The sequence below is a fragment of the Pelophylax lessonae genome (genome assembly GCF_965119305.1).
Source record: "Pelophylax lessonae genome assembly, chromosome: 6".
In the NCBI taxonomy this organism is placed as follows: Eukaryota; Metazoa; Chordata; class Amphibia; order Anura; family Ranidae; genus Pelophylax; species Pelophylax lessonae.
Genome location: NC_138773.1, coordinates 115,392,626 through 115,419,870, shown reverse-complemented (window position 1 = coordinate 115,419,870; position 27,245 = coordinate 115,392,626). Strand labels below are relative to the sequence as shown.

Here is a 27,245-nt window from a genome sequence, read left to right as displayed (position 1 = left end):
GATTCCAAGATGAACATAAAAGTGTAGATCCATGATTAGCACTGATGCTACTTGAGTAGTCTGCTTTCAATGAACACTGACCGTAGTTGCCAGCAGTGGCAGACCAGTAACACCAGAGGCTGCGCTATCGCCACCATTTTTCCTAAAATGTCAGCAGATCTGGGCCATCAGGTGTATGGATGTCCTCTTTAAACCTATTTTAGTAAAAATCCCTTCATAATTCATGATTATATATTTTTAAAGTACATACATTTTCTACTTTGCAGTAAGCATATTGCACATGGCATAACTGTTTAAGCATTTATTTTGTGTGGGAAAAACATGGGTGCTGTCAGGAATGAAAATGGATTTAGAAATAAATTGAAACATGGATTAGTCACATTATATTCCAACTGGTACAATAAATCTTATTTAACTGTAAGACTAAGTCAAGGCTAATGAGAAAAGTATTTTTTAATTACTCAGTACTCTTACGTTCATAGTGTTCCAACGTGTGTACTCCCCATATATATTGGACCCAAAAGGCTCCATGCCAGTTCTGTTTTTTCTTGGCTTAATATGGACATTTGGCTGTGGTTTGCTTCTTCCTGATGGTCCAATTTTTTCTTGCTTAGAGCACCAGTTGCAGATGATTATAGATATGACCGCTATTAACAAGGAGCATAGTGTTCTTCTTTGAAGTAGTGAAAAACAGCAGCGAAATGTAAGAAATAGATTTGTGTGTTCTGTGGTTAAAGCTAAAGCAACAAGTCTATGAACACGTGTAGAAAAGATAGATTAGATGGCCTAAAGAAGGTTTTCTAATTAACACAGTAAAGAATAATCTAAAAAACTTCTGTTATAATGGCCGCAAAATAAACTGTTGCCAGAACGTGGCAATGTGGGACACTGCACATCTCAGAGGTTAAAGTTGGCCATACATATATAGATTTTTGTTGTTCAGCCTGTGGATACTTCCATGCATGTTACACAGTGTGGATGGACAATCTCCTACTGCAGATATTGTATTTTGCCAGTTGGCCTGACAGCTGTCGAAAAAACCCAAACATTGCCTGCATCTCATTAGATGCATTCACTGTAACACCATCAGTTTTCCATCTGGCTCCTGTGCTTTTTTTTTTTTTAAATCATGGGATGTCAGAGGAAGATGGCGATTCAATTTCAGTCAAGTTTAACAGAATTCAGCCAAAACCCGCTCAGTGTATGAACAAATAAAGAGGGGATTCCTATGCGCTACCGTATAATAGAGAGAAAATGTAAGGTTTCAGCAGCTGGTCACATCTACACAATGTGTCCCCACATTAAATAAATGGTTGAAGGTAATAAATGATGTGGCATTTGCTTTTGCTCAATTGTTGCAATAACAAGTTAATATGTAATCAACATGAAAATGAAGAATCCAAGTGCATTAAGAATTTGTGTTTCAATGTAACTAAAACTTAAATGTATCTATGCTCTAGCCCACAGGTGTCAAACACAAGGCCCGCGGGCCGAATGCGGCCCTCCAGGCCATTACATGTGGCCCTTGCAACTCTCCCACAGACTCTGTAGCCGTCAGAAGAGAGGACAGAACTCCTTTGCCAAATCCTGCGCTTCTCTGTGCTGCTGCAGAAAGGCTTGTCTTTGCCCCCCCCCCCCCTCTCAGCAGTCTGCAGCAGAGAGGAGGGCAGAACTCTTCCTACAGATCCTGCACCTCCTCTGTGCAGCCGCAACATCACCTTGTCTCTGCCTCCCCTTGTCTCAGCATTCAGCAGACTCTGTAAGCTGACTCCAGCCCTCCTCTGGTCCTCCCCCAGACCTTGCACTTTTTTCTTCCCAGATCCACCTTCTTCTTCCTGGCAGTAGAACAAGGTAGGGGGGGGGGTGCATTGTGATGTAAGAAAGAGTTGGTGACTCTTGACTTATGATGGTGGGGGGGCTCCTGACATCTCATGTAAGGGTGTAAGAGGTTGTGGGGTGCTCTGAACATCTAATCTTACAGATAATGCTGATGCGGCCCACGATGAAATTTAGTTTGACACCCCTGCTCTAGCCCATTAACATGGTATATTGAGCTCATGTAGAACTTCAATATTGCAAAGTGCTCTCCGTGCTGAGTAGTAAATTTGAAAAGTGAGATTGAGGGAGAAAAAAAATGAATACATTTTCTTCTGATTTTATAACCCCTTTAAGGGTGCTACTTTTATGATGTAGAAATAATAGTTTTTTTTCTGTAGGTTTCATGTTTCAGTGAATTCATTCCTGGAGAAACACAAGCCTGAAGTGGTAGAGCTGCATGTCTCTATGACACCTGCAATGCTTGCTATTCAAGCCTCTATACTAGATATAATGAATGCTTGCCTAATGGAACTGAAACGCTACAATCCTGCTCTAGAAGTGGAAGATCTGAGTTTGGAAAATGCGATTGGAAGGGCCTTTGACAAGGTACTCACGTTAGCTATGCAACAGTCTGCCATCTTTATGGATGCAATCATGGTTTTTGTTTTCCATTATTTTTTGGCCTCACCAAATCATAAACAGCCATGCTTAAGATATTTAATCTAAATATATGGTCTAGCTGTAGAAAGCAGTTTCCAGTAATCAGCAGTAGTGTATATATTATTATCATAGCTGAATAATCCTTCTAATAAACAGAATGCTAAATAAAAAAATGTCTAAGCTTTATTTTGCATTTATCCTGGTCCCATAATAAAACCCAATATAGCTTCAAGAAGAGAAATTCTTACTAAATGAAGAACTTTTTATGTGGATTACTCCTGTCTAGTAGTCGGGCACAACCAGTCTGTAACCACACCTAAATTGCATGTATCTTCAAATAAATTATTTTAGTTTATTTTCACATTAAAGTGATTTTTATTCCTCGCATTTTGTTCCAGTTTACATCAGTGTCATGACATCAGCTCCAGGTTTCCTGCCTCAGGGAGGCTTCTTTCTTTTGTATCATCCTGTAAAGCCACCCTTGTATATATAGTTGTCTCAAAAGAAAGATATAGCCCCATAGCCTGGGACGGCAAGCACTCCCCTGCTTCTCCCTCCTCCTCATTACTTCTTTAAATTACCAGACTAGCTCAAAACTGCACTGACTTGCTCATGTACAGGACTTCCTGGCTGAAGGAAGGTCGCTTACATGGACTGAAATGCAACAGAAATTTTTGCTTCCCCGGCACTATATTTCTCATGCCACCGCATATCACAATTTCTCATCAGACATCCGCTCCCCTCCTCCCTCCCCTGTTCCACCCTCGGTATGGCAGTTCCTAACCAAAGACCCTCCGACCAAAGGGGGTATATCCCTCTTCTATGATGCCTTACAATCCAAATCTCAACCCCAAAAATCAGTACCCATGCAAAAGTGGGAGGAGGACCTCGGAGAGACGTACACCTGGGCAGAGTAGCAACGGGCAATCCGATCCACATATCAATTTTCCAAGTGCACCAACCACTGGGAAATGATGCTCAAACTCCTGCACAAATGGCACTATACACCTTACAAACTATCCAAATTCTCCCCCCACAACTCAGCTTTATGTTGGCGATCATGTGGACAGGTTGGCATGCTCCGCCATGTAATGTGGGAGTGTCCCAGTCTAACGAGTTACTGGAACACAGTATTCCAAATGATCTCCTCTATCACATGCTGCTTGACATCACCTGACCAAGGTCTGGCGCTGCTCAATCTGGGTATCGTCCGATTTCCACCACAAGCGAGACAAGTGGTATGCCACATACTCCTCGCAGCAATATACTGCAACTTTGGGGTTCTCAAGACTCTCCCAACCTATCTCATGTTAAAACCTTGGTGAATCGCAATTATACTTTTGAGTGCCTTTTGGCTATTAATCGCGGGACTTGCAAATCATTTGACGACCATTGGCTTCTGTGGCGGAAAGCCAACGTACCTAGCAGGACCTTGTGAATGAGTTACGCTATCATCCCTAAGTCTTACATCCTCTCTATGAGTAGGTGTGGACCTGTGCCCCCTCCTCCGCACAGTATGTACCCAGATGGGGTGCAGGGAGGGGCCAGCGCAGATTCAACCGGCTTCTCAGTACTCAGTGCCCCACTTATAGATGTAAATTTAAATTGTAGCACTGTCTATATGCACATTACGTTATCTGCATATGTATACCTGTGAATTTTGAACCTTTGTACGTTACATTGGTGTTGATATTTTTTTTGTTTTTGTGTTTTTGAAAAGCAATAAAAATTTATAGATTTAAAGAAAAAAAAAACTGCACTGACCACGCATTCTTTTGAAGAGTAGAACTTTAGGGAAGCAGCACTAAAAACCCAGGGGGCAGCAACTATGGTAGTTGTAAACTGCAAGTGCTGGGGTAAGAATTAGAACAAATATTTTGCTGGGGAATGTTGTTTATTTTATTTTTCTTAATTTGTTAAGCTGAGGGTGTAATATTTTAGGCTCGGTTCACATGTAGACGTTTTTGGAGCGTTTTTCTGCTCTATGATCAGCTCTCAAAACACCCAACAAGACAAATCCTATTCATTGCAATGGCCCCTGTTCACATCTGAGCGTTCCAACGCCCTGAGCAAAACGCCCAACGCTCAAAAAAGTACATGAGCTTCTTTTTGGGCAGATTACAAGCGTTTTGTCCCATATACATTAATGCAAAGTGGTATGGAGCGTTTTGGAGGCGTTTTACAGGCGTTCTGTTGCTCTTGATCTGCCCAAACAGCACAATTCTCCATCCAGGTCTCCACCCCCTTGGCACGCCTCTGCTGTGAACACATTTTCCTGAAACATGGAGGACAGCCGTTTCCTGTTGGGTTTAGGTGACCAGACCCTGCCATACCAAGGTGACCGTAATGAAGTTTAACTGACTTAGCCTGCCATACCAAGGTGACCGTAATGAAGTTTAGCTGACTTAGCCTGCTGCCATACCAGGGTGACCGAACTCAGGGTGACCGTAATGTAGTTTAGGGTGAACTGACTCTACTATGCCAGGGTGACCGAACTCAAGGTGACCTTAATGTAGTTTACAGTGAACTGACTCTACTATGCCAGGGTGACCAAACTCTTCCATGCCAAGGTGACCATAATGTAGTTTAGGGTGAATTGACTCTGCTATGCCAAGGTGACCGTAATGTAGATATATATATATGGAATCAAAAAACACAATTTTGAAGCCCTAAAACCCAATAAATGTCCCTAAAAAGTGCCTAGGGTTCTGGGTCATGCCCCAGGGACTATTAATTAGGCAAAACAAAAGTTCTTAAAAATTGTCATTTTTGATAGAGAGCCAATTATTGAAAAAATAAAAAAAATAAAAAAATCTTTGGATTTAGTGTCTGGGGGGTCTAAAGTGTACCTGTGAAGTTTCAGCTCTGTAGCATGTCCAGAACCAGAAAAAAAAAAGATCATGCAGAAGAGGAGGTCCCTGGGAGGTCCAATGCAGAGGAGGAGGTCCCTGGGAGGTTCCTTTGCAAATGTTGTAAAAAAACACTCTGCTTTTCCATTGGTCACCTCATTACACAAAAACGCCCAAAAAAACGCTTGCAAAAACGCCAGAAAAACGCCACCAAACGCCTAAAAAATGCCTGAAAAACGCCAACGCCTACATGTGAATGTAGCCTTAAGCTATCCATCGGTTTTCACTGTGATCCTTCCATCTGATATTGATTATCTTTCTTAGGCTCGGTTCACACATATGCGATGCGGGAACCCTGCGAATCCACTGCGGGTTCCCGCATCGCATTCAAATCGCAGGCAGTTCACACTGCCATATGCGAATTGCTGGGGGTGTCAATACAAGGTTAACACCACCAGTTCAGTTTGCATATCGCAGCGCGAAACTGACAGTTCGGACATGAATCGGATTGCATTGGCGTGAACCACCATGCAATCCGATTCTGCTGTGGACCCAAAAAAGGGTCCTGTGCGTGTTCAGTCTGAATCAGGTGCGAATTCAGCCATACAATCTGTATGGCTGAATTCGCATCGCACAAACATTGCATGTGATTTTAGGAGTACTGCGCTCCGAATCACATGCGATGATGTCGGTCATCGCTATAGTGTGAACCGGGGGTTTAACATCAGTTGACAACCCTGTTTATGTTACTATTTGCTGGATGCATGCAAAAAAAGTGCTACATTTACAATACAGAAACTTTTTTCAGGCTTTCTTTGTGGTAATTGATCTCAGACACATTCCCTTTTATATTAGGGCTTTGCATTTTGCAGTGAGTCAGTTTAGGATTTGACTGACCTTCTGTGTTTCTATACAAATGACTACACATTCACACTTTTTTATCAAATAATACTATATATCATGTTTTTTTGTAAACCACATTTTTGTTTTGTAGAAAATTTTAAAAACTGTTTCCTTTGTAGACTATTCGACAGTTTCTGGATCCATTGTGGCATCAGCTTGGAGCGAAAACCAAGTCATTAGTTCAAGACTTAAAAATTCTCCGCACTTTGCTACAATACCTGGCCCAGTATGACTGTGTGACATTTCTAAATCTGCTAGAATCCCTGAGAGCCAGTGAAAAAGCATTTGGACAGAATTCAGGTACATTTTACTTATTAAATTGTGTATACATTTTGTAATCTATCTATTCATTTTTTAACCACTTCCATACCGGGCCATTCTTGCACTCCGCTCTATAAACATATGAAATTCATAAGTACAGATAAGGGGCAGGAGCAGAAAGAGAAACAAAAAAAGGGGGGGGGGGGGTGGGGGGAGTGAGAGAGTTGAAGTGCAGTGAACCAAAGGGGGGTAGGACTTGAAACCATGCCCCTTATCTGTACTTATGAATTTCATATGTTTATGAAACAGTCCATTCTGGAAATTTTTCTCAATTTCGTTAAGTTTAGCTGGATATGCTCCATATTTGTTAAAAATATCTCAATGTATTGCATAAGCACTCTAGTGTATTGCTGTTTTTCCTAATATATGTATTGTTATTTGTGTTGGATAAAATATATGCTATGTTTGCCTTTCTGAAGTATAGTTGCTGGATCCTGATGAAGCTACTACAGCGAAACGCGTCAATCCATCAGTGAACCTTTGTACACACCTCCTATCTGGAGATATGTATTAGAATATGTATAACTAGTATGATTATCCCCATTTTTAGAATCATATGTTACAATTCATATGTTTAAATACATTTGGATCCTTTTTTTTATATATGTGTTGATTCATTTAGTGTTTATATGGCACAATTAAATCCCCTTTTGTCCAGATATGCTTGATTGTTTCCCCACTCTTCCAGTCTCCCTTTTTCCTTTGCCTCACTTGCATATCTGGATGTACTTAAATTTCCAATTTTGATCGGGTACGGTGCCTGTATTTCAAACCAGCTTCTCCACACAATTCCTATCTGTGCTGTGATGTTTACACAGAGAACGACGATTCCAGGAAGTGCCTGTGAGTAGTCACATTCGGCTGCACAGACACACTGTTGTCGTTAATGCCCCGTACACACGTGCAGATTATCTGCAGACTTTTGTCTGCAGACTTACCTTTTCTATGTAGTGCAAGGGCCTGCCGGATTGCATACAAATTGAAAGTGTTTAGGTTTGACCTCATATTATATGGTTTTGGTAAGTCTGCAGACAAAAGTCTGCAGATAATCTGCACGTGTGTATGGGGCATAAGGCTCAGGAGGATTGCCGATTTGTCTAGATTTAGACTGGTGTTTCTAATCAGACAATTAGCAATTGCAATAATGCAAAATATAAATAAAAGTTTTAGTATTTATACACACCGAAGGAAGGTTTTCATTGTTAACTGGAATTCCACTTTAATGGTTAGAGTGAAGAGCTGACTTTTTCCATCCCTTCGAGTAAATGGGGGATGAAAGAATGGACAGGAAAGGAGAGAGGAAAAAGCAGTGTTAGGAAAGAAAGGAAGGGTGTCTGGTCTGGAATTTGCTCATTGCTTGTAATGAGGACAATATGTTTGAGTCATAGGAAAAACTAAAGTCAAGACAAAGTTATATTGTTACATAGTTAGTCAGGTTGAAAAAGACAAAAGGTCATCTAGTTCAACCAATAGAGAAGAAGAAAAAAAATAAGACAACTTCCACATACATTATCCTATACCCACAGTTGATCCATTGGAAGACACAAAACTCCAAAAAAACATGATCCAGTTTGCATTAGTGGGGGGGGGGGGGGACAATTCCTTCCTAATTCTCAGGAGGCAATCAGATATTTCCTGCATCAGCTACCCCTGGCATGATTACTTCTAAATGTTAGTATCCAGTTATGTTTTGTGCATATAGAAATGCATTCAGCTCATCAATCTGCGGAGCTGGGCAAAACAAATTCGTAAGGGAGTCTATTTAACAAAAGATTAAATACAATATAAATATTTCACGAAAGTGAAAGTAAAAGAAAACCCAAATTTTGGGTTGTCTCCAGATCAGTAATAAAAGGGAAATATTCCAATGTGGACACTAGTTCTGGCAAACAAAAAGCAATTCCCTTTTTAATGTCAGGGATTTTCTATTACTTCCTGTTTAGGCTATGGGACCGAAAGTGAAGGGAAATCCCCCAATGGGACACAGATGCCCAAAAATAACCTGACAGGGGTTATAACCCACCCTTACTCTATCCATAATGGGGAAAAAAGTTTTGCCTATAGTTTTTACCTTCACCCCTTCGCGCCTAGGGGGAAAACAAATGTTGATGCCTAAGTACAGTTTTGCAACTTTGAGCTGTTAGAAAAACTGTACATCTCATCACAACTACTTTGTGCATCCAGGTGGATTATACCTTGTTTTTTTCAGGACAAATTGGGCTTTTATTTGGGGGTAAATGGTAATGGATATCTCCTTAATTTTTATTTATTTTTTATTATCAATGAAAACCTGGCCCAAAATTGTAAAAAAAAAAAAAATATATATATATATATATATATATATATATATATATATATATATTTATATTTTAGAATTTTACCTGTATATTTCTTGCTACTACTATAACCTATAACCAAAGGACAACCCAGAATACATTTCCTGCTCTTGACGATCACAGTGATACCACAGATGTTTAAGGTATTTGTTATTTGTACCCATAGTACAGCCCAGAATAGAGCTCCTTTTTTGCTTTTTTATATACTTTTATTACTGACACTGATACTAATTTAAAAATGTTTTCTTTTCTTTTTTTTTTTTTCCAATTGACCTCGGAAGATTTACCCCCCTTGATGACTAGGCCTTTTTTTTGCGATACGCCACTGCATCACTTTACCTGACAATTGAGCGGCCATGCGACGCTGTACCCAACTACAATTTATGTCATTTTTTCCCACAAATAGAGCTTTCTTTTGGTGGTATTTGATCACCTCTGTGCTTTTTACTTTTTGCGCTATAAACAAAGACCAACTATTTTGAAAAAAAAACAATATTTTTTACTTTCTGCTCTAAAATATGAAATATAGAGATGATGGATTGCACATAAAAAAGTCCTTTGGCTTTAGGAGAGATGGTAGCTTAACAGGAACATAAATCTAGACTGAAGACCGCCACCTTCATTATCGCCACACACAGCCTCCTAAAAGTAAGATTTAAAAAAGTGCAGCCCTATGACAAGTGCAAATAAAATTAAATTTTGAAAAGTAATATTTAAATTTACAGTTGAACTGCGTCAATACATTAATTATAAACAGCTGTGTAAAGGGCCGTACACACTTGATGAAAATCGGACGAATTATCCTCCGATTTTTCTCTGTCTTCTCAGCGTTCATTACCGTTTTTAGTTGACCGTGCATAAATGTTCACAAAATATCTCGTCCGATTTTTCTTTTTATTGGCACATTTGTTCCTAGACTTCCGGGTTGTCAGCAAATTCAGATCATGCGCGGTCTTTCATATCCGATTTTTCACGGACATACTGCATACACATTAAACGAAAATCGGTCATCTGGGGACGGACGAAAAACATTTTGGTGTTTGTCCCTCCGTTTTTTTTCGTTGAAAGTGTCGGCATCGGCTGCTGAAAGTTGTGTACACACTAGGCGAAAATCGGACGATTTTACCTCGGACGGGAATTTTCGGCAGATTTTCTACTAGTGTGTACCCCACTTAACAGTGTATAAAGTAAAAAGTCTCATAGAAGTCCTCTGCCAAGTGTGAAAAGGAGGAATCCAAAAATAGCGGTTGTGACACCCAGGAGATATTCAAACAGGAGGCTTATCAGATAGCAAGTGATCACCCTATTCAGGGATTTAAATTAGCGCTTAATCAGATAATACCAATGTTGGAAACTCAAGAATCCGCTCCAATGGCTCCAGGCAGCCCATTTACAGATCTACCACTCCGGTGACTCCAGATAGGCAACCCTCCGGGTCCTCACCCATGTCAGGGGTCACATAAATGCAAGACACAAGCTTCACATTGTGTAATATTATAAAACTATTTCCCTTTTATTTGTAAATTATTGCACTTACTTTACTTACAAATGAACCATGTGTATCGCATTCGAAAGCCGCAAACAGGTCTGTTTCCAATAGTTAAGATAATCAAACTATCATGCTTGCGCTGTAGCGTGTGTGTGTGGCTCCGCCCTATGCGTTTTGTCAGATGTGACCTTATCAGGGGCACTCACACACCAGAGCCCTTCATATACACATATATACATACATAATCCAAGCGGGGAGGATCCGCCCTGATTGGTCAGAACCAAGGACAAAGGTGTACTCTAAATGGTATAATAGGCCATGGGCCATATAAAGACATCAGCCCAAAAGGGAAAATATATCTGGTACAAAGCTATGCCGACGCTACTGCCATCTTGTGGTCAAAAATAGGAATGCGGTTACAAAAAATGAAAATTATAAATATATAACAATGATAACAGATTTAAATATATAAAAAATATTAGGAATTAAAAATGTATTTATTTATATCCAATGTTCTTCTACGATAACATTAGGGAAACACGGATCCACATCATTTAGATATCATATAAAAAATGAGCGTACATCCCACTTTAGAGAGGCAGTAATGAAAAAAGGAACATCTCTAGAGCTGAAACCAGCTGGATAATACAGACTTGGTACTCATGTTTCTCGGTGGGTAAATGTGGAATGGGACATCAGTTGTTATATTTAATAATGGATGATGTCTTTTATTTGTCTTCCTTTTTATTTAAAAAACTTTGGGAAAGATACTTTACACATAATCTTATATTTACCCTTTCCTGCTTAAACCTTTTAAGGTATTAGACATATTAATTTAATTAATATTCATTTTCCTTTATTGTGACTGCATTACTATTTTTGATCACAAGATGGCAGTAGTGTTGGCATAGCTTTGTACCAGATCTATTTTCTCTTTTTGGCTGATGCTCTTCAAGGGCTGATGTCCTTCAATGGCATGGCTCATGGCCTATTATACCATATGAATAGGGTACACCTTTACCCTCGGTTTTGACCAATCAGGGCGAAACCTCCTCTTTTGGATTGTGTGTGTGTGTGTGTGTGTGTGTGTGTGTGTGTGTGTATGTATATGTATATATATATATATATATATATATATATATACATATATATGTATGTATATATACACACACACACACACACACACACACACACAGGCTCTGGCTTGTGTGTGCGTTCCCTTGATGACCTCACTTCTGAGGAATTGTGAAGAGCACGATCATTGTTCGACCATCTTTACTATTGGAAACAGACCTGTTTTCAAATGTGATACACGCTGTTAATTTGCTGTCTTAAATGTAAGTGCAATAATTTAATAATACAAGGAAATAGTTTTATAATATTACACTATGTGTGGAGCCTATGTCTTGCATTTATGTGACCCTGACACGGGTGAGGTCCCAGAGATTTGCCTATCTGGAGTCACAGGCGTGGTAGATCTGTGAATGGGCTGCCTGGAGCCATTGGAGCTGATGCCTGAGTTTCTAACATTGGAGTTATCTGATTAAGTGCTCATTTATCTCCCTGAATAGGGTGATCACTGGCTATCTGGTAAGCCTCCTGTGTGAATATCTCCTGGGTGTCTGGAGTATTGTTTCGATGCACACCCTGTGGGCTTCTGCAGTGGCTCCTAGGCATATTATTCCCATTAAATTAAGTGACCCTGTTGTTAAGGTAAAAACAATGCATGAATTAAAATAGAAGCACCCTTTGAGGGCCAATTCATGAGACACATGTTGTGGACTGGAGTGTACTTATGGGAGACTTATTATTGGCGTGGCTTTAAGTTGCAACCATATTGATGAGACACCAGAGGAAGGGGACCATCCTTGAAGTTGCCATCTTTATATTTGGAATCTTGTGTATCATGTTATGCTTTGTCTCCTTTTAGAGATAATAGACTTGATTTACACTGTATTTTTTTAATGGTAAGCACTGCATTTTATGTTTTTTTATTGATTATGTTTGTGACCAACAAATGTGCTAACGGCTTTCCAATATTTGCTAGTGGTTCTAAGTGCAGATAATTTTTCCGAGTTTTCATATAAAATATATCGAATAAAAAATAAAAAATTTTCATAAATGTAGGTCAATATGTATTCTGCTACATATTTTTGGTAAAAGATCCCAATAAGTGTATATTGATTGGTTTATGTAAAAGTTGTAACATCTACAAGCTATGTGATATTTTTATGTATTTATTTATTTATTTATTTATTTTTACTAATAATGGAAGCGATCAGTAACTTTTATATGACTGTGACATTGCAGTGAACATTCAGACACTGACACTTTTGACACTTTTTGGGGACCAGTGACACTAATACAGTGATCTGTGCTAAAATATACACCGTCACTGTACTAATAACACTGGCTGTGAAGGGGTTAACAGAGGCGATCAAAGGGTTACCTGTGTGCCTAGCCAGTGTTTATCTACAATGTTGGAGGTGCTTTTACTAGAGGAAGGCATGGTTCCATGGACCCGCTTTGCAGGAACACAAGATCCATGCCTTCCCTACTGGCACAATGGCAATCTGCCTTGTTTATGTAGGCAGACTGCTGTTCTACGTCTCTGCTGGATCATCATATCTGTGTGATCACAGCGGGAGGAAGCCGCCAGAGGTGTGCTTTCATGCCCCCTACCTGGAAGAGCCAAATCATTTATAAATATATGCCATCTGACGCAGAGGTGCCGCCCTGTAGCAGTAAAACTGCTATAGGGCGGCTCTTAAGTGGTTAAAAAAAAACCTTTCCAAAATATACTGAACCTGACCTTTGACCCAAACCTTAACCCTGGCACTGACCTTGATCAAGCCTTAATCATGGTATTTTTTCTTTATTTTTATTTTTTTATTATTATTTTTTTTTTTTTTTAGCACAGTTTTTTGTTTTTTCTCTCTGCAAGGAGAGAGTAAGATCCAATATCTTTCCTCTATTCACAGAGAGAGAAACACAGGGGCGAGTTTCACAGTGACTGATCACCGTGGTAGCCAATCAGAGGCTATCACAGAGATCAGGTGACCTAGAATTGGAAGTTCTGGGTCCTAACCGTTAGTACAGGACCCTGTCTCTGTGCTGTGAGCACCCTGTGCGGCGCACTCCCATCACAAAGACAGATATGCGGCCCCACGGACTGTCAACGTCAATGGGTTAAGCTATAAATTACTTACTGTAAGCATCTAAGCTTGTTTCTTGCATTGTGTTAATGGATGTTCACATGCATAGGGCACTTTGACTACATGTCTTCTGCAATAGGGGGGATGTTTGTTCATCCAGAACAAACTCTTGAATGCTCAAGTCTTCAGCTTATATATTTGAATCAGGCATGTTTTCAGCTGTCCCTCTTTACCCTTTTGCATTTATTGCACCCTATTATGCATCTTTCCACCCTTGTCTGGGTTTTTTTTCACATCCAGAGACCTCTGATTCCTACTATTGTAGGAGCCTATTTTTGAAAATTATATCCCATTAAGACTCGCACTCATTTCAACAAGGGAAGTCTTTACCCCCAAGCGAGATTACACCACATGCTGTTAGGGATAGGGATATCCCTATCCCCCTTCTAAAGGGAAATGTTGACCTACATGGTCTACAAGGATCAGTTTCTTTTGCTTCTTTTAATTGGGGAGGATCTTCCTCTTCAGTGTCCCATGACACTTTCAGCCACTGTTCCCAGAAGTGGTCCTTATGTCCATTCTAGTGCCCTTTCCTGGTATCCCCATTGTGGATTTCTCAGAATACCCCCCTTTAAAAAGAGTAATTTACTTTGGTTCCAAGTGTAATGGCCTGTTCATACCTTGAATGTATTGTACTGCCTCAGTCAGGCAAAAGGTCCTAGTAGCAGCGTTTGGATTTCTACTCCTTGCTACACAGTGGATAATGCTAATCTCCAGGTAGCTTACTTGATTTTTACAGTTTTACTGTTAATGCATAGGGGTCTGTAGAAAGTGCTTTTACTTACTTAATCCTCCACAGTCTCCTCTGCGCAGCTAGACTGGCCCTGGCAGTCTCTTCTCTCCTATGCTCCTATGGTCGAAGATCATCTGTCATTATTGAGACTAATGCAGAGCCCCTAGCCCTTCATTGGATGTGAGGGACAGTCCACTGCTGGAGTAGAGGGAAATGCATTTTGCCTTGGGAGAGGAGGATTGGGTAAGTAAAAGTGCTTTTCATGTCCCCTAGACCAAACAAGCAGCTAACTCTTGCAGTGCGGACTCAGCCCCACTTTAGTGAAGGACATTGTAGGTTTTTCTTGGAGTTCAGCTTTAAGAATGTCTGTGTCCCTCCAATGTTTTTCAAGAAACCTATTTTACAGTAAGCACAAGAAGCTTTTTTTATGGTCAATTTTGTGTTGAATTAATATGAAGGTTTATCTGTTGAACGTAGTATATGTAGGTATAGTTCCCACCATGCTAATTGTTCATTCATATGTTCTGTTGAAGGTTGGCTCTTCCTTGACTCCAGCACATCCATGTTTGTCCATGCTCGTGCCAGGGTCTATAAAGTTGCAGATTCAAAAGCTATTAAAAAGCCAAAGACTGCTGAATCAAATCAAAAGCAAGGTAAGCGAGCAGAAAACTTGCCAAATACTTTCCGAGTCTGGTTAAAGCTGCAAACATCTGTGTTTCAAGCCCATATTTGTAATAGAATACCGAATGTCAAATGTGAACATAATCTTGTCATAGACTGGTAGGTATCATTCCTGAAAATGAGACAGAAGATATTAGCTTGTCCTTGTAAGAACTTGCTGGATGACAGTGGAACATCTGCGGCATTTTGGATCCTTTACATCTCCCTATAGACTAATTAACGAACCGCAAAGCTTGAAGGGAGATTTTCTGTGAGTCAGTGCTCGAAATTGGGAGTTTTACTTGATTTTTATAAAGCCAATGGCCCCTTTCACACGGGCGCACCGCCCGACGGACTCCGTTCTGCGGCAGATGACAGCTCCGTCTCCGCTCTGTGTGCAGAGACGGAGCTGCCAGATCTCCGCTGTCCTCTATGGGGAGATTAGATGAGAACGGACCGCCTGTCTGTTCCCATCCGATCCTCCAGATGGATGGAAAATAGGGTTTGCATGCGTCCGGATTTCACAAACCGGATCAGATAGCAGCGGGTGTCAGCAGAGATGTCTCCGCTAACATCCGCTGCCCCATAGGGATGCATGGAGCATCTGATCAGGTCCGCCTGAAAAACTGACAGGCGGATCAGATCGCCCGTGTGAAAGGGGCCAATGTGACGATCTTTGTTTATCTCTGTCTCTCATCCATGTAGCTGCATACACGTGCAGTGTAAAATGTGTGTAATATTAACATGGTTAACTGCAATGGGAGCAACACATTTACCTGCTTTGTACAGAGAGGCAACAGTGTACATGTTTAGTTATTTTTGTTGTAGAAAATGATTGTTAAAGCAGTAAAAACCCAAAACCAAAAATGTAATATATTGCAGTTTACTAATCATTAGATGTGGTGGCCGCATTTGTTTTCTCTCCCCCCTGTTTTTCACCTGGGGATCTGGCCAGTAATACACCTCCTGTATTAGGGTGCCCCTGCTCTGGATGAATGAGCACAGGGGCACAGCAGACGGCAGCATTGTCAATCTATGGGTAGAGGAGTGATAGATGGACTAGCAGATTTAGATACACTAACAAACTCATGCCAAACTCCAGATCACACTGCATTTACGCAAGCAGTTACAGCAAAAAAACATTTTTTTCCTTTTGTGATAAAGGTTTTACATGAATAAATAAAAGCTGACAATTGTAAGCACCCCTGTTAGTGATAAATGGTTTGCCCCATCCCTGTAACTGATAAATTTGCAGGGGAGTTTATTCTTTTGAAAAATAACAGACTTACTGGCCGGATCACCAGGTGAAAATAAAGGGAAACGAGCCTAAAAAAGAAAACTAATGCAGCCATCACATCTAAGAATTGGTAAGCTGCAATATAATGGTTTGCTCTTGGCTTGAATACCACTTTAATTTTAAATCTGAACTGAAGTAAATGAACTGATGATAGTAAGCTCATATAAACATAATAAAGACTTAGAAGAACACATAAAACAGAAGATTTTTGCTTTAGTTTTCCAAGATGTTCTACATGTACATATGTCTGTCCATGAAGACTGTCCATGTAAAAAAGATTACAGGGTAATTAAGTAGTGAATGATTATAGACTGTTTTTGGACAATAAGTATGTTTAGTGTCACTTTAAGGCTGGGTTCACATTTATGCGGTGCAATTTACATGCGGATTTGTGACGGTTTTGAGAGTGAGTACAGTGCGATTTTGTGGTGCGATTTGTGCTTAAGACAGTGCGATTGTAGTGCAAATTTAATGTAATTTCGGATGGGATTGGAGGCAGCTGCGATTTCTTTTTAGGCCAATAGAACCAGCTGTATTCGTACAAATGTGAACGTAAGATGCATTGTTACTGCATTTTCAGTTGATGTCTATAGAGATGAAAATCGCACTGCACCACAGTAAACACACACAAGACCCTTTTTTAGCCTCACCGCATCGCATACATGTGAACGACGAACACAATGTTATTTCAGATATGCGAATCTAGGCTTTTTGGAACGCATCTAAATTGCATCAGATTCGCATCAGTGTGAACCGGCACTTAGGCAGATTTCCAGCTGACTGAATAGCAGCTTTAAAAATGACTTCAGGTGCACTGAAATCTATCTGTTCTGCCTGCGCAAAGCAGATAAGTAATCATTAAATAGATAGGCACTGATTTGCCATATTGTTTAGACTGGGTTCACACTTATGCGAATTGGATGTGGGTTTTCCTGCATCCAATTCGTATGACAGGAGAGTGTGACCGGCTCTCAATGGAGCCAGTTTACACACCTCCAGGGGCAGCCGCAATCCGCATTTGGAAAGGGTCCTGTGTGTCCTTGGCTCTGAATCAGGTACAAATTCAGGCAGAAATTTGGACCCGATACACACCTGATTCAATGAATAGGGGCGCACCGGCTCCCCTGCTGTGAGCTGCAGCCACAGCCAGTGTGAACCCAGCCTTAAACAAGCACTAATATCCCTTTCAGAATTTATCATGCTGAAAAAATCAACAATGCAATAGAAAAGGGAATTTGTTCTCTCTCCAGAATGGAAGCAAAAAGTAGTTTAGCTTTTTATGGTTAGTTTTGGCAAATTTGTTTAGTGCCAAAGATAATCCTAAACCTGATCCTGAGCTCAGCACATAAATCCTATTCCAAAACATAGCCATTCGGCAGCATGTGCTGCATAGCACCCAATACCAATGCTGCGGGGTAGCGTTCTGCATATTGTAGACTGGTATGGTTGGTTATGGGTACCACGGGAGGGAAATAATGCTCTAGGCAGCCAGAGCCTAAATGCTGCTTCTAAAATTTGGGGTCACTGTGTCTTAGCAGTTTACCTTGTTAGGTTCTTGTACTCACCCTGAAAATGTCCCTAATGTCTTTGCCCAAGACAGGAATGCATTGCAGGCGAAGGAGAGGATTTTTCTCTATCGTTCATTGACGGATGCAGTTCTCTCTGGTCCATATCAGTATGGATCAAAAATAAAAATCTACATAAAGAAAATTCCATGCTAGGACCAGAGATCCCAGCAAGGAACTAGGTCCTTACTCCTGACTAGGCAGATTAAAACGGACATCCTATGCAGGAAGAGAGAGGGTGTACCCTCCGGGACTGCCCATAGGCATAGCCAGAACTTTTTCCTGCCTAGTGTCCTACTCCTGTAGGGGGCAGTGTAACCCTACTGATATGGATCAGAGAGAACTGCGTCCGTCAATGAAGTTAAGAGAAAAGGATTTTACGGTAAGTCAGAAATCCAGTTATTTGTCTGCATTTAAGGTCCATTATTGCATTTACAGACTTGATGAAGAGGAAAAGGGGATAGAATATGTGGTTTTGTTTGAAAACTGCAGTTGCCCTTTAAATATTGGTGGTTGCTCTTTTTTTTTATATATATTTTCTCTATATTTACAGATGGAAAGAATGAGCTGGTTCTAGAGAGTAACCCTAAATGGGAAGCTCTCAGTGAAGTCCTGAAAGAGATTGAAACCGAGAACAAGAACAGTGAGGCCCTGGGAGGACCAGGTCAGCTTGTTTTAATAGGATTTAATTCAAGCACCAAGCTCTGTGCAGTGCTAAATAATCATGTCTTATCATGCTTGACTGCTTACTAAAGCCATTCAGGCGGCTGTGCGGCAAAGCAGTGATTATAGTCTTTATATTTATGACAAACACATAATCTGCAGTTTTTATTCATTTGGTTGGTGCTGCAGAGTAAGGCTGGAAGGTAAATATGTGGACTATATATGTTTTTTTAGTTTGGTTTAAATTATAACGAGGAACATGGATCCAAAATAGGAGGTGTAGGATTATTGTTGCATACTGTATGCACTGATAAACATCAAGCACGTTAGCCAGATGATTAATGTTTTAACGCCAAAGGCTCCACATTCGCATGTAAGTGTTCCGTGAACACACGCAAAAGCACATGTTTTTATAGTACACGCCAAGAACGCACGTCGTGCTTGTGGTGCTGATCACTGTTAATGGCACTTCAGAGGTGGCCACAAGATACACAAAGCTCAATGCCCAAAAAAGTGCAGGAGCTTCTTCCACACATTTGCTGCATGTACGACAACCAAATTGTGACCGCTTTCTCCTGGTTTTTAGGGAGACGGTACCTGATGGCTGCCTAACAACCAGTGGCCCATCTCATCAACACATTCAGCCGGGGAGGTCGTCCTGGAACTTCATACCAGTCCCTTTTGGTCTGGTATGAATTTTTTCACTTCAAAACCCGGCCAATTCTGACATTTCTCACATACATTTAACAATCGCCATTTTTTTGCTAGAAAATTGCTGAGAACCCCCAAACAAGATATATATTTTTTTTAATCTGGGGCCCTGGAGAAAAAAAATGTTGGTTGCTTAAATTTTTTTTACGCAACACAATATGAATTTTAGTGCACATAAAGACCATGTAATACCCTTTTTTGCTTGGATGCTGAAGGGTGTTAAATAGGAGCACCCCGCTTCTTCAGGAAGACAAGGGAGACCAAAAATTCTGTGCACCACAGGACCCATCAAAAATTTGATGCCATATCCGGAATTTCCCCATGGAGGGCAAGCAAGGGGAAAGTAGAGGACAGCACAACAACTAGATTTATATGTTATGATGGTATAGAGCAGGGTTTCTCAACCAGGTTTCCATAGAAGCCTAGGGTTCCTGCAGAGATTGTAGACAAAGACAAAAAGAAGGGTGCACCAGCCTAGCGCATTATCCTCAGCAGGCTTTTATTAATAAAATATTAAAAATGTCTACTCACAAACATGCAATGTAAACCAGCATATTACCTCCATCAAACAACGTCCATGATGTTGGAGACATCATGGACGTTGTTTGATGGCGTTAATATACTGGTTTACATTGCATGTTTGTGAGTAGACATTTTTAATATTTTATTAATAAAAGCCTGCTGAGGATAATGCACTAGGCTGGTGCGCCCTTTTTTTTGTCTTTGTCTACAGTGTTTTGTCGACCACCCCGGTCGTAGAGGGCAGCAAGGCCTAGCCATTAGTAGATGTCAAGTGAGAGTCCCGGGATAGAGGCAGTCTGAGAACCAGGTTCTGAGCGCAGGAGCAAGGTGCCAAGCATCGCTATTTTCTTCCTGCAGAGATTGTTAGGTGTTCGGTTCCTTAAGCAATGAGCAAAATCTGCCTTTTAGATCTGTTCCCATGGGCACCACTAATAGTTTTAGCTACGGTATCTATAAGGGGGTCATTCTTCTTAATAACAAGTGTAAGGAAAATTCTTCCCACTAATTATCACACTGTTGTATCATGAGTTGTAGATCTTGTCATTTTTAGCAGGGGTTTCCTGAGATTGGAAAGTAAAGGTATTTCAAGGGTTCCTCTGTGTTGAAAAGTTTGAGAAATACTGGTATAGATAGAGGATGCATTGCTAAAGTATTGGACCACATGGGATATCCTATGTAGATTTAAATACACAGTTCCCCCTTCTAAATTGCTACAGGCTGAAACCAGTTGTAAATGTACAACTTCACAGATAGATTGCAGTCAAATGGTGGTATGCTGCTACAACGTATATCACCATAATGCCCCATACACACGTGCAGATTATCTGCAGACTTTTGTCTGCAGACTTACCAAAACCATATAATATGAGGTCAAACCTAAACATTTTCAATTTGTATGCAATCCGGCAGGCCCTTGCACTACATAGAAAAGGTAAATCTGCAGACAAAAGTCTGCAGATAATCTGCACGTGTGTATGGGGCATAAGGTGAAGTTTATCCAGGCTGTCCGCCATATCCCAAAGTGGTGCCAGGGGTTACTAGTAACAGGAGGGAGTTTTACGTATGTGTGGTTCATTACTGCACAGGAATTATTTTTAATAATCACTTACAAGTGGTGTTTTTTTTTTTTTTTTTTTATATCATTTTGTATTAGTAAATGAATTTATCCTTGTTTAAACCTTGAAAGTCCATGCTCAACAATGAAGGATGTGGTGTAATATTATGGCCCACAAGCTGTCCTAAGATATTTATTATGTACCCTTGTGGAGTGGGGAGATTTCACTGGTGGGATCTTCAAGACCCATAAGAACTCAGTGTGTTATTCAGCTTACTGCTACCCACTGAAAGTCCAAATATACATTTCTCTGTCGCTCATTGACAGACGTAGTCCTCCTTGATTAATATCAACTCGGCTTTTACTGCCCTCTACAGGAGTAGGACTAGACAGGAAAGAAAACGTTCTGGCCACACCCTAGGGGCAGTCCCAGAGGGTATATCCTCTCACTTCCTGCTACAGCAAATCAGTTTTTTTTCTGTCTAGTTAGGAGTAAGGACCTAGATGCCTTGCTAGGATCTTCGGTCCTGGCAGGATTTTGTTTCTTAGAAAGATTTTTTTTAGACAGCTTTTTTCTCCAGTGTTCCTGTGAGATCTTCAAGCAAGAAAGCTGGAACTGGGCGACGGGCTGGATGTTGAGATCCAGTGGTCACCCCAGTTCAGCCTACGAGCGCGTGCAGGCCATAGCTCCGCGCTGGGTCGGCCGCGACATAGTCCCACTGGACGGGGACTGACCCTGCGAGTTAAACGTCTCGCCTGGACGCCAATGACCAACAGAGTCACGGCGTCCGTATTGGTCGACAGCCCCCCCACCCCGGTGGAGAGGGGTTCTGTCAGGAGTTGGCGCCTGCCTGGTTCCGGTATGGTGAGTAGAATGTTCCCCCTCTCCCCCCTGTCGGGTTTGTGGTGGACGCGGGCCCCTCTCTGGGATGGTAGGATGGGTCTCCCCTCTATCCTATAACAGGTCACAGATCCCCCAATTTGAGTGTGATTGTTTGTGAATAGTAACCAGGAGGCTTGGTTTGGGAGCTGACAATCTAAGGTCATTGTAAGACTGTAAGGGTGACTGAAGTCAGTGGCAGTACAAAAGGGCATTACTATTGAAGTAGAAGGTATCCTACCTTTCAGAGTGTGTACACAGGCCGATGCCTATGCCTGAGTTACTGCAGTCCAGATCACCATTCCTCCAGCAACCGGTCACTTCCACGGGCTGCACAGCCTCCCGACGGCCCACGGAACGCATGCGGCCCGCCAGGGTCCTATACCGCCGGCCAGGCTTATCACCATTCAGGTTGAAGTTTGTGGGGCCGAGGCACTCCCGCAGGCCGCCAGGCCGAATACATACTTCCCGCAGGCCGCTGCTAGCCACGCTATCCTACACAGGCCGCCGCCATTGTTTTGCAGATCGCACGAGGCCGCCATAATGGCGTAGCCTCGTGTCTCCAGCATGGGGGCGGCCATGTTTGAGGTGACCAAACACCTCGAGGAGCTAGGGGGAGGCGCCGGAAGGCGTGTAAAGGGGCGGAGCCGCCTACTTGGCCCAGGGAAAGCAAGCCAAAGACTTCCTGTCTGTAACAGACAGTGCTGAAAGCAAGTTGATAAGAAACTTCTGTGCATCAGGTGAGCTTGGGGTCTCTCTCTCTCTCTCTCTTTCTGAGGGGTCCAAGCAGGTAGACTGAGGGGCGCTATTGCGCTGGGGGACTAAGAAAAAAAAAAAAAAAATGTTTTTTTCTTGCAATTAATTTTTTTGTGTTTGCTGGCAAGTGTCTTGTTACATGAACCCTGCCACACATGTATCCCCACCTGATCCCCTCGGGGTGGCCGCAGGACCCTCCAGTACCTCATTTGTGATGATGCATTATCAGCAGTTTTGGAGTCTTTGGTGTCCCGGGTGGAGGTAGCCTGTCAGGGACGGGGGTCAAGAAGAGCGACCCCCGCCTACCCCTATGTCATCTGATACTTCAGATACGGATTCTGAGCTGGTCATTGCAGCCCCTTTTCTGGGGTTGTTGTCTCAGGTACGGTCTCCTCAGACAGTGAGGAGGACGCGTCTGCCTCCGCCATAGCACAAGAAGCGTTGGTGGAAGCACTAGTTGTGTCTGTCCGGGAAACCTTAAATCTTGAGGTTACATGGGCAGAGGTAGCGGAGACTCATATTCCTTCTTTGGTACTAGCAAGCCTACCAAAATGATGAAGGGTTTCCCTTGCTCAAATGGGGTCGTCCGTAAACGAGCCCCTGCTATTTCCAAACGCATTGCTAGGCGCTATCATTTTGAGGAATCCCTCATTACAAAGATGGATGGTACCACCAATAGTGGACTCACCGATTTCCAGACTAAATAAAGCCACTGTTATCCCGTTGGATTGACAGAATGGACCCCACCCATCTCTAGGGTGGGGGGACGTCTTCACCGGTTTCCGGATCCAGGGCTTTCCAGAATCCCGGATAAAGGGGTTCGCAAGGTCATATGGTCGGGATACAAGATCGAGTTTCGATCACTTCCACCGGTGCGATTCTTCCCTTCCAATATTCGAAATCCCCGGGTCGCTTAAAGAGCTTTGCGGGGGACAGCTTGATGCAACAAGCAGTGGTAGTTCCCATTCCTTGGAGGAGTTCTAGTCGAACCTGTTCACATTGCCCAGGAAAAAGGGCTAGGTGCGTCCAATTCTGGTCTTGGAAGAGATGGAGTCCATCCATACAGTGGTGGCCTCCCTGCATCAGGGGGTTTTCCTGGCGTCCATAGACATTTAGGGTGCCTATCTTCATATCCCCATCTTCGCAGGACATCAGCGTTTTCGTTGCTTTTCCCAAAGATCATCCCTGGTTCCCACCAGGAGACTGAACTATCTGGGCCTAATTTTGGATACATCCTTGGCAAGAGTGTTTCTCCATGCGGAGAAACTCAAGAAGATTCAGTCAATGATTCGGATGTTGCTGTCCGTCAACTGGCTGGGATTGATGGTCGCCTCTTTAGAGGCAGTACCGTTTGCCCAGTCTCATACCCGAATTCTCCAAAGAGGAGATTCTTCTCATATGGAATCGGAATTTCCGATTCCCTGGACAATCGGATCCGATTGAGCGAGCGGACCAGGGAGGCTCTGGTCTGGTGGCTTCGGTCTCCGATGCTCAGCCAGGGGAAGTAATTTCTTCTGATAAATTCCAGGTCACCGATAAATGTGTTGGAACTGAGAGCGATCAGACTTTGTCTGATTTACTGGACCGAGCAGCTCCAGGGCAGCCCGGTTCGGATCCAATCGGACTATGCCTCGGTCACGACTTATGTCGATCACCAGGGGGCACCAAGAGTGCCCTGGTGGCCATAGTAGTGGCCAACATTCCTATTGGGGGAACAGTTGTTCCAGTTCTCTCCGCGATATTTATCACGGGGATGGACAGGCAGATTATTTCAGCCGTCAGATTCTGGATCAAGAGGAATAGTCTCTTCATCCAGAGGTATTTCACCAGCTGTCCCTTCATTGGGGCACCCCGGAGATGGATCTGTTGGCAGGTTGGCTCAACAGGGCTCGCGCCCGCGATCCTCTAGCGGACGCAGCAGACGCGCTTAGCGCCCCGTAGGGGAAGTATCAGCTACTGTATGTCTTCCCCCTTCTCAAGTTACTCCTGAGATTTCTCCGCAGGATAGAGGTGGAGGGAACTCCAGTTATCCCGGTAATTCCGGGCTAGCCTCGTCAAGCCGGGTACGCCGACTTGGGCAAGACTAGTCGCGGACGCTCCTTGGAGACTTCTTCTCAGGGAGGATCTGCGGTCTCAAGGACCGATCTTCCATCGTGCTTTACAGTCGCTGGCTTTAACGGCCTGGCCATTGAGACCCAGGTACTGAAGGACAAGGAATTGTCAGCTTCAGTTATTCCTACTCTAATTAAAGCAAGAAAAGCGACTTCCAGCAAAGTCTATTATCGCACATGGAAGGCTTGCATTGCGTGGTGTGAATCGTAGGAGTTTTCCCCCACGTACCTATTCGGTGACCCGAATCTTGTTTTTTTCTGCAAAAGGGGGTTGAGCAGAAACTATCCTTGAGCACGATCAAGGGTCAGGTTTCAGCGTTAGCAATCTTCTTCCAGAAGCCTCTGGCTACTCATTCCTTGGTGCGGAATTTCATCCAGGAGGTGCAGCACTTGGCTTCGCCAGTGCGCGCGCCCTTACCACCCTGGGATCTTAATTTGGTGTTGTCGGTTCTTCAGAAACCTCCCTTTGAAAATATCAGGGAGATTCCCTTGCTTACATTATCCCAGAAGGTGGCCTTCTTGGTGGCTATCACTTCTGCACGCAGGGTGTCAGAACTGGCTGCATTATTGTGTCATTCCCCATATCTGGGGATTCATAGGGATAAGGTAGTTCTTCATCCGAAGCCATCTTTTTTTCCTAAGGTGGTTTTCAGACTTTCATCTGAATGAAGATATTGTGCTACCTTCCTTGTGTCCTAAGCCCAGTCATCCTCGGGAATGTGCGTTGCATTCCTTGGATGTGGTGCGGGCAATCAGGGTATACCTGAAGACTACGGAATCGTTGCGTAAGACGGATTCACTTTTTGTGATCACGGATGGCCCCAGAAAGGGGTTGCCTGCATCTGCCGCGACTATCTCCAGATGGATTAGACAGTCGGTGGTACAGGCTTATTCTATTAAGGGTCGGAATCCTCCGTTCCTTGTTAAGGCGCACTCCACTCGAGCGCTCAGTACTTCCTGGGCCTACCGCCATCAGGCGTCAGTGGTCCAGGTGTGCAAGGCGGCTACCTGGTAGTCGGTGCATACCTTTACAAAATTTTATAAAGTTCATGTGATGGCATCGGTGGATGCCTCATTTGGCCGCAAGGTTTTGCAGACCACAATTTGAGGAGACCGGTGGTCTACCTCGAGGGGTTTTTTTTTTCCGTTGAATTTCTGTTGAGTCTCATCTTTTGTTTGATGAGCCTTTTAAACTTCTAGTTGGCACCGGTTGGGCCTTCTAGATTGGATTTTGATTTCCATTTTCCCACCCCTCATTTGTGGCACTGCTTTGAGACTACGTCTGTCAATGAGCGACAGAGAAAAATGGATTTTTGTAAAATCTTACTGTAAAATCCTTTTCTCTTAAGCTCATTGACAGACGTAGTACCCGCCCCTCTGTTTTTGAGTTGGGTTGGGTTAAATTCTGTAAACACTGCTTTGTGACATAACTGATTTGCTGTAGCAGGAAGTGAGAGGATATACCCTCTTGGACTGCCCCTAGGGTGTGGCCAGAACGTTTTCTTTCCTGTCTAGTCCTACTCCTGTAGAGGGCAGTATAACCCGAGTTCATATTAATCAAGGAGGACTACGTCTGTCAATGAGCTTAAGAGAAAAGGATTTTACGGTAAGATTTTACAAAAATCAATTTTTTTAGATTTACAGTACATGTATTTAACCGGTTGCCGACCGCCGCACGACTATATACTGCGGCGGTCAGCCCCGGCCAGGCAGAGTGACGTATCGGTACGTCACTCGCCTGTCACTGACTTGCGAGCCTATCGCGGGCGGGCGCGCGCCCGCCGAGGCGCGCGCCCGCCGAGGCGCGCGCCCGCCGCGGCTCATTCACAGGCAAGTCAGTGCGTGTGACCGGCGGACTCGATGTCCGCCAGTCACACTGCGATCGCTCCTGTGAAGGGAGAAAGACAGAGCAGCTTGTGTAAACAAGCTGCCTGTCAGTTCTCCCTGTGTAAAAGTGAAGATCTGACCGTTCTACTATGTAGAACGGTTGATCTTTGCTTTTACACCAATAGGAATGTCCCTACACAGTAGAAAGCACGCCCCTAGGACACACTTAACCCCTCCCTGTCCAATAAAGTTAACCCCTTCCCTGCCAGTGTCATTTTTGCAGTAACAGTGCATATGTATAGCACTGATTACTGCAGTAATGTCACTGGTAACCCCAAAAGTGTCAAAAATGTCAGTCAAGGGTCCGATCTGTCCGCCGCAATGTCGCAGTACCGAAAAAAAAATCGCAGATCGCCGCCATTACGCGTTAAAAAAAAAAACACCAAAAATGACAAAAATCTTTCTCTTTGTTAGTAAACGCGATAACTTTTGCGCAAACCAATCAAAATACGCTTTTTGCGATTTTTTTTTACCAAACATAGGTAGCATAAAACAAATTGGCCGAAAAATGTTAAAAAATTTTGATTTTTACTTTTTTTTTTGGGGAATTTCATATAAAAAAATGTGAAAAATATTGTTATTTTCTCTAGCGCTCATCGACAGACGTAGTCCTCGGTGATACACCACCTTCGGGTTATGTTACCTCCGCAGGAGCAGGACTAGACAGGAAATTAAAAAGCTCTGGCCACACCCTAGGGGCAGTCCCAGAGGGTATATCCTCTCTCTCTCTGCCTCAGCAAATCAGTTATTTTCTGTCTAGTTAGGAGTAAGGACCTAGATACCTTGCTGGGATCTTAGGTCCTGGCAAGAAATTT

The 27,245-nt window shown here is 42.7% G+C and overlaps 1 protein-coding gene across 1 annotated transcript in view; it reads left to right on the top strand.

The window, feature by feature from the left end:
- Positions 1 to 27,245, top strand: part of ERCC4 (ERCC excision repair 4, endonuclease catalytic subunit) — a 127,297-nt gene that overhangs the window by 42,742 nt on the left and 57,310 nt on the right. The window contains exons 4-7 of the mRNA XM_082262483.1: positions 2,217 to 2,424; positions 6,350 to 6,530; positions 14,858 to 14,977; positions 18,400 to 18,510. Of these exons, the coding sequence (XP_082118609.1) occupies positions 2,217 to 2,424; positions 6,350 to 6,530; positions 14,858 to 14,977; positions 18,400 to 18,510 (620 nt within the window). The remainder of the gene's footprint in view (positions 1 to 2,216; positions 2,425 to 6,349; positions 6,531 to 14,857; positions 14,978 to 18,399; positions 18,511 to 27,245) is intronic.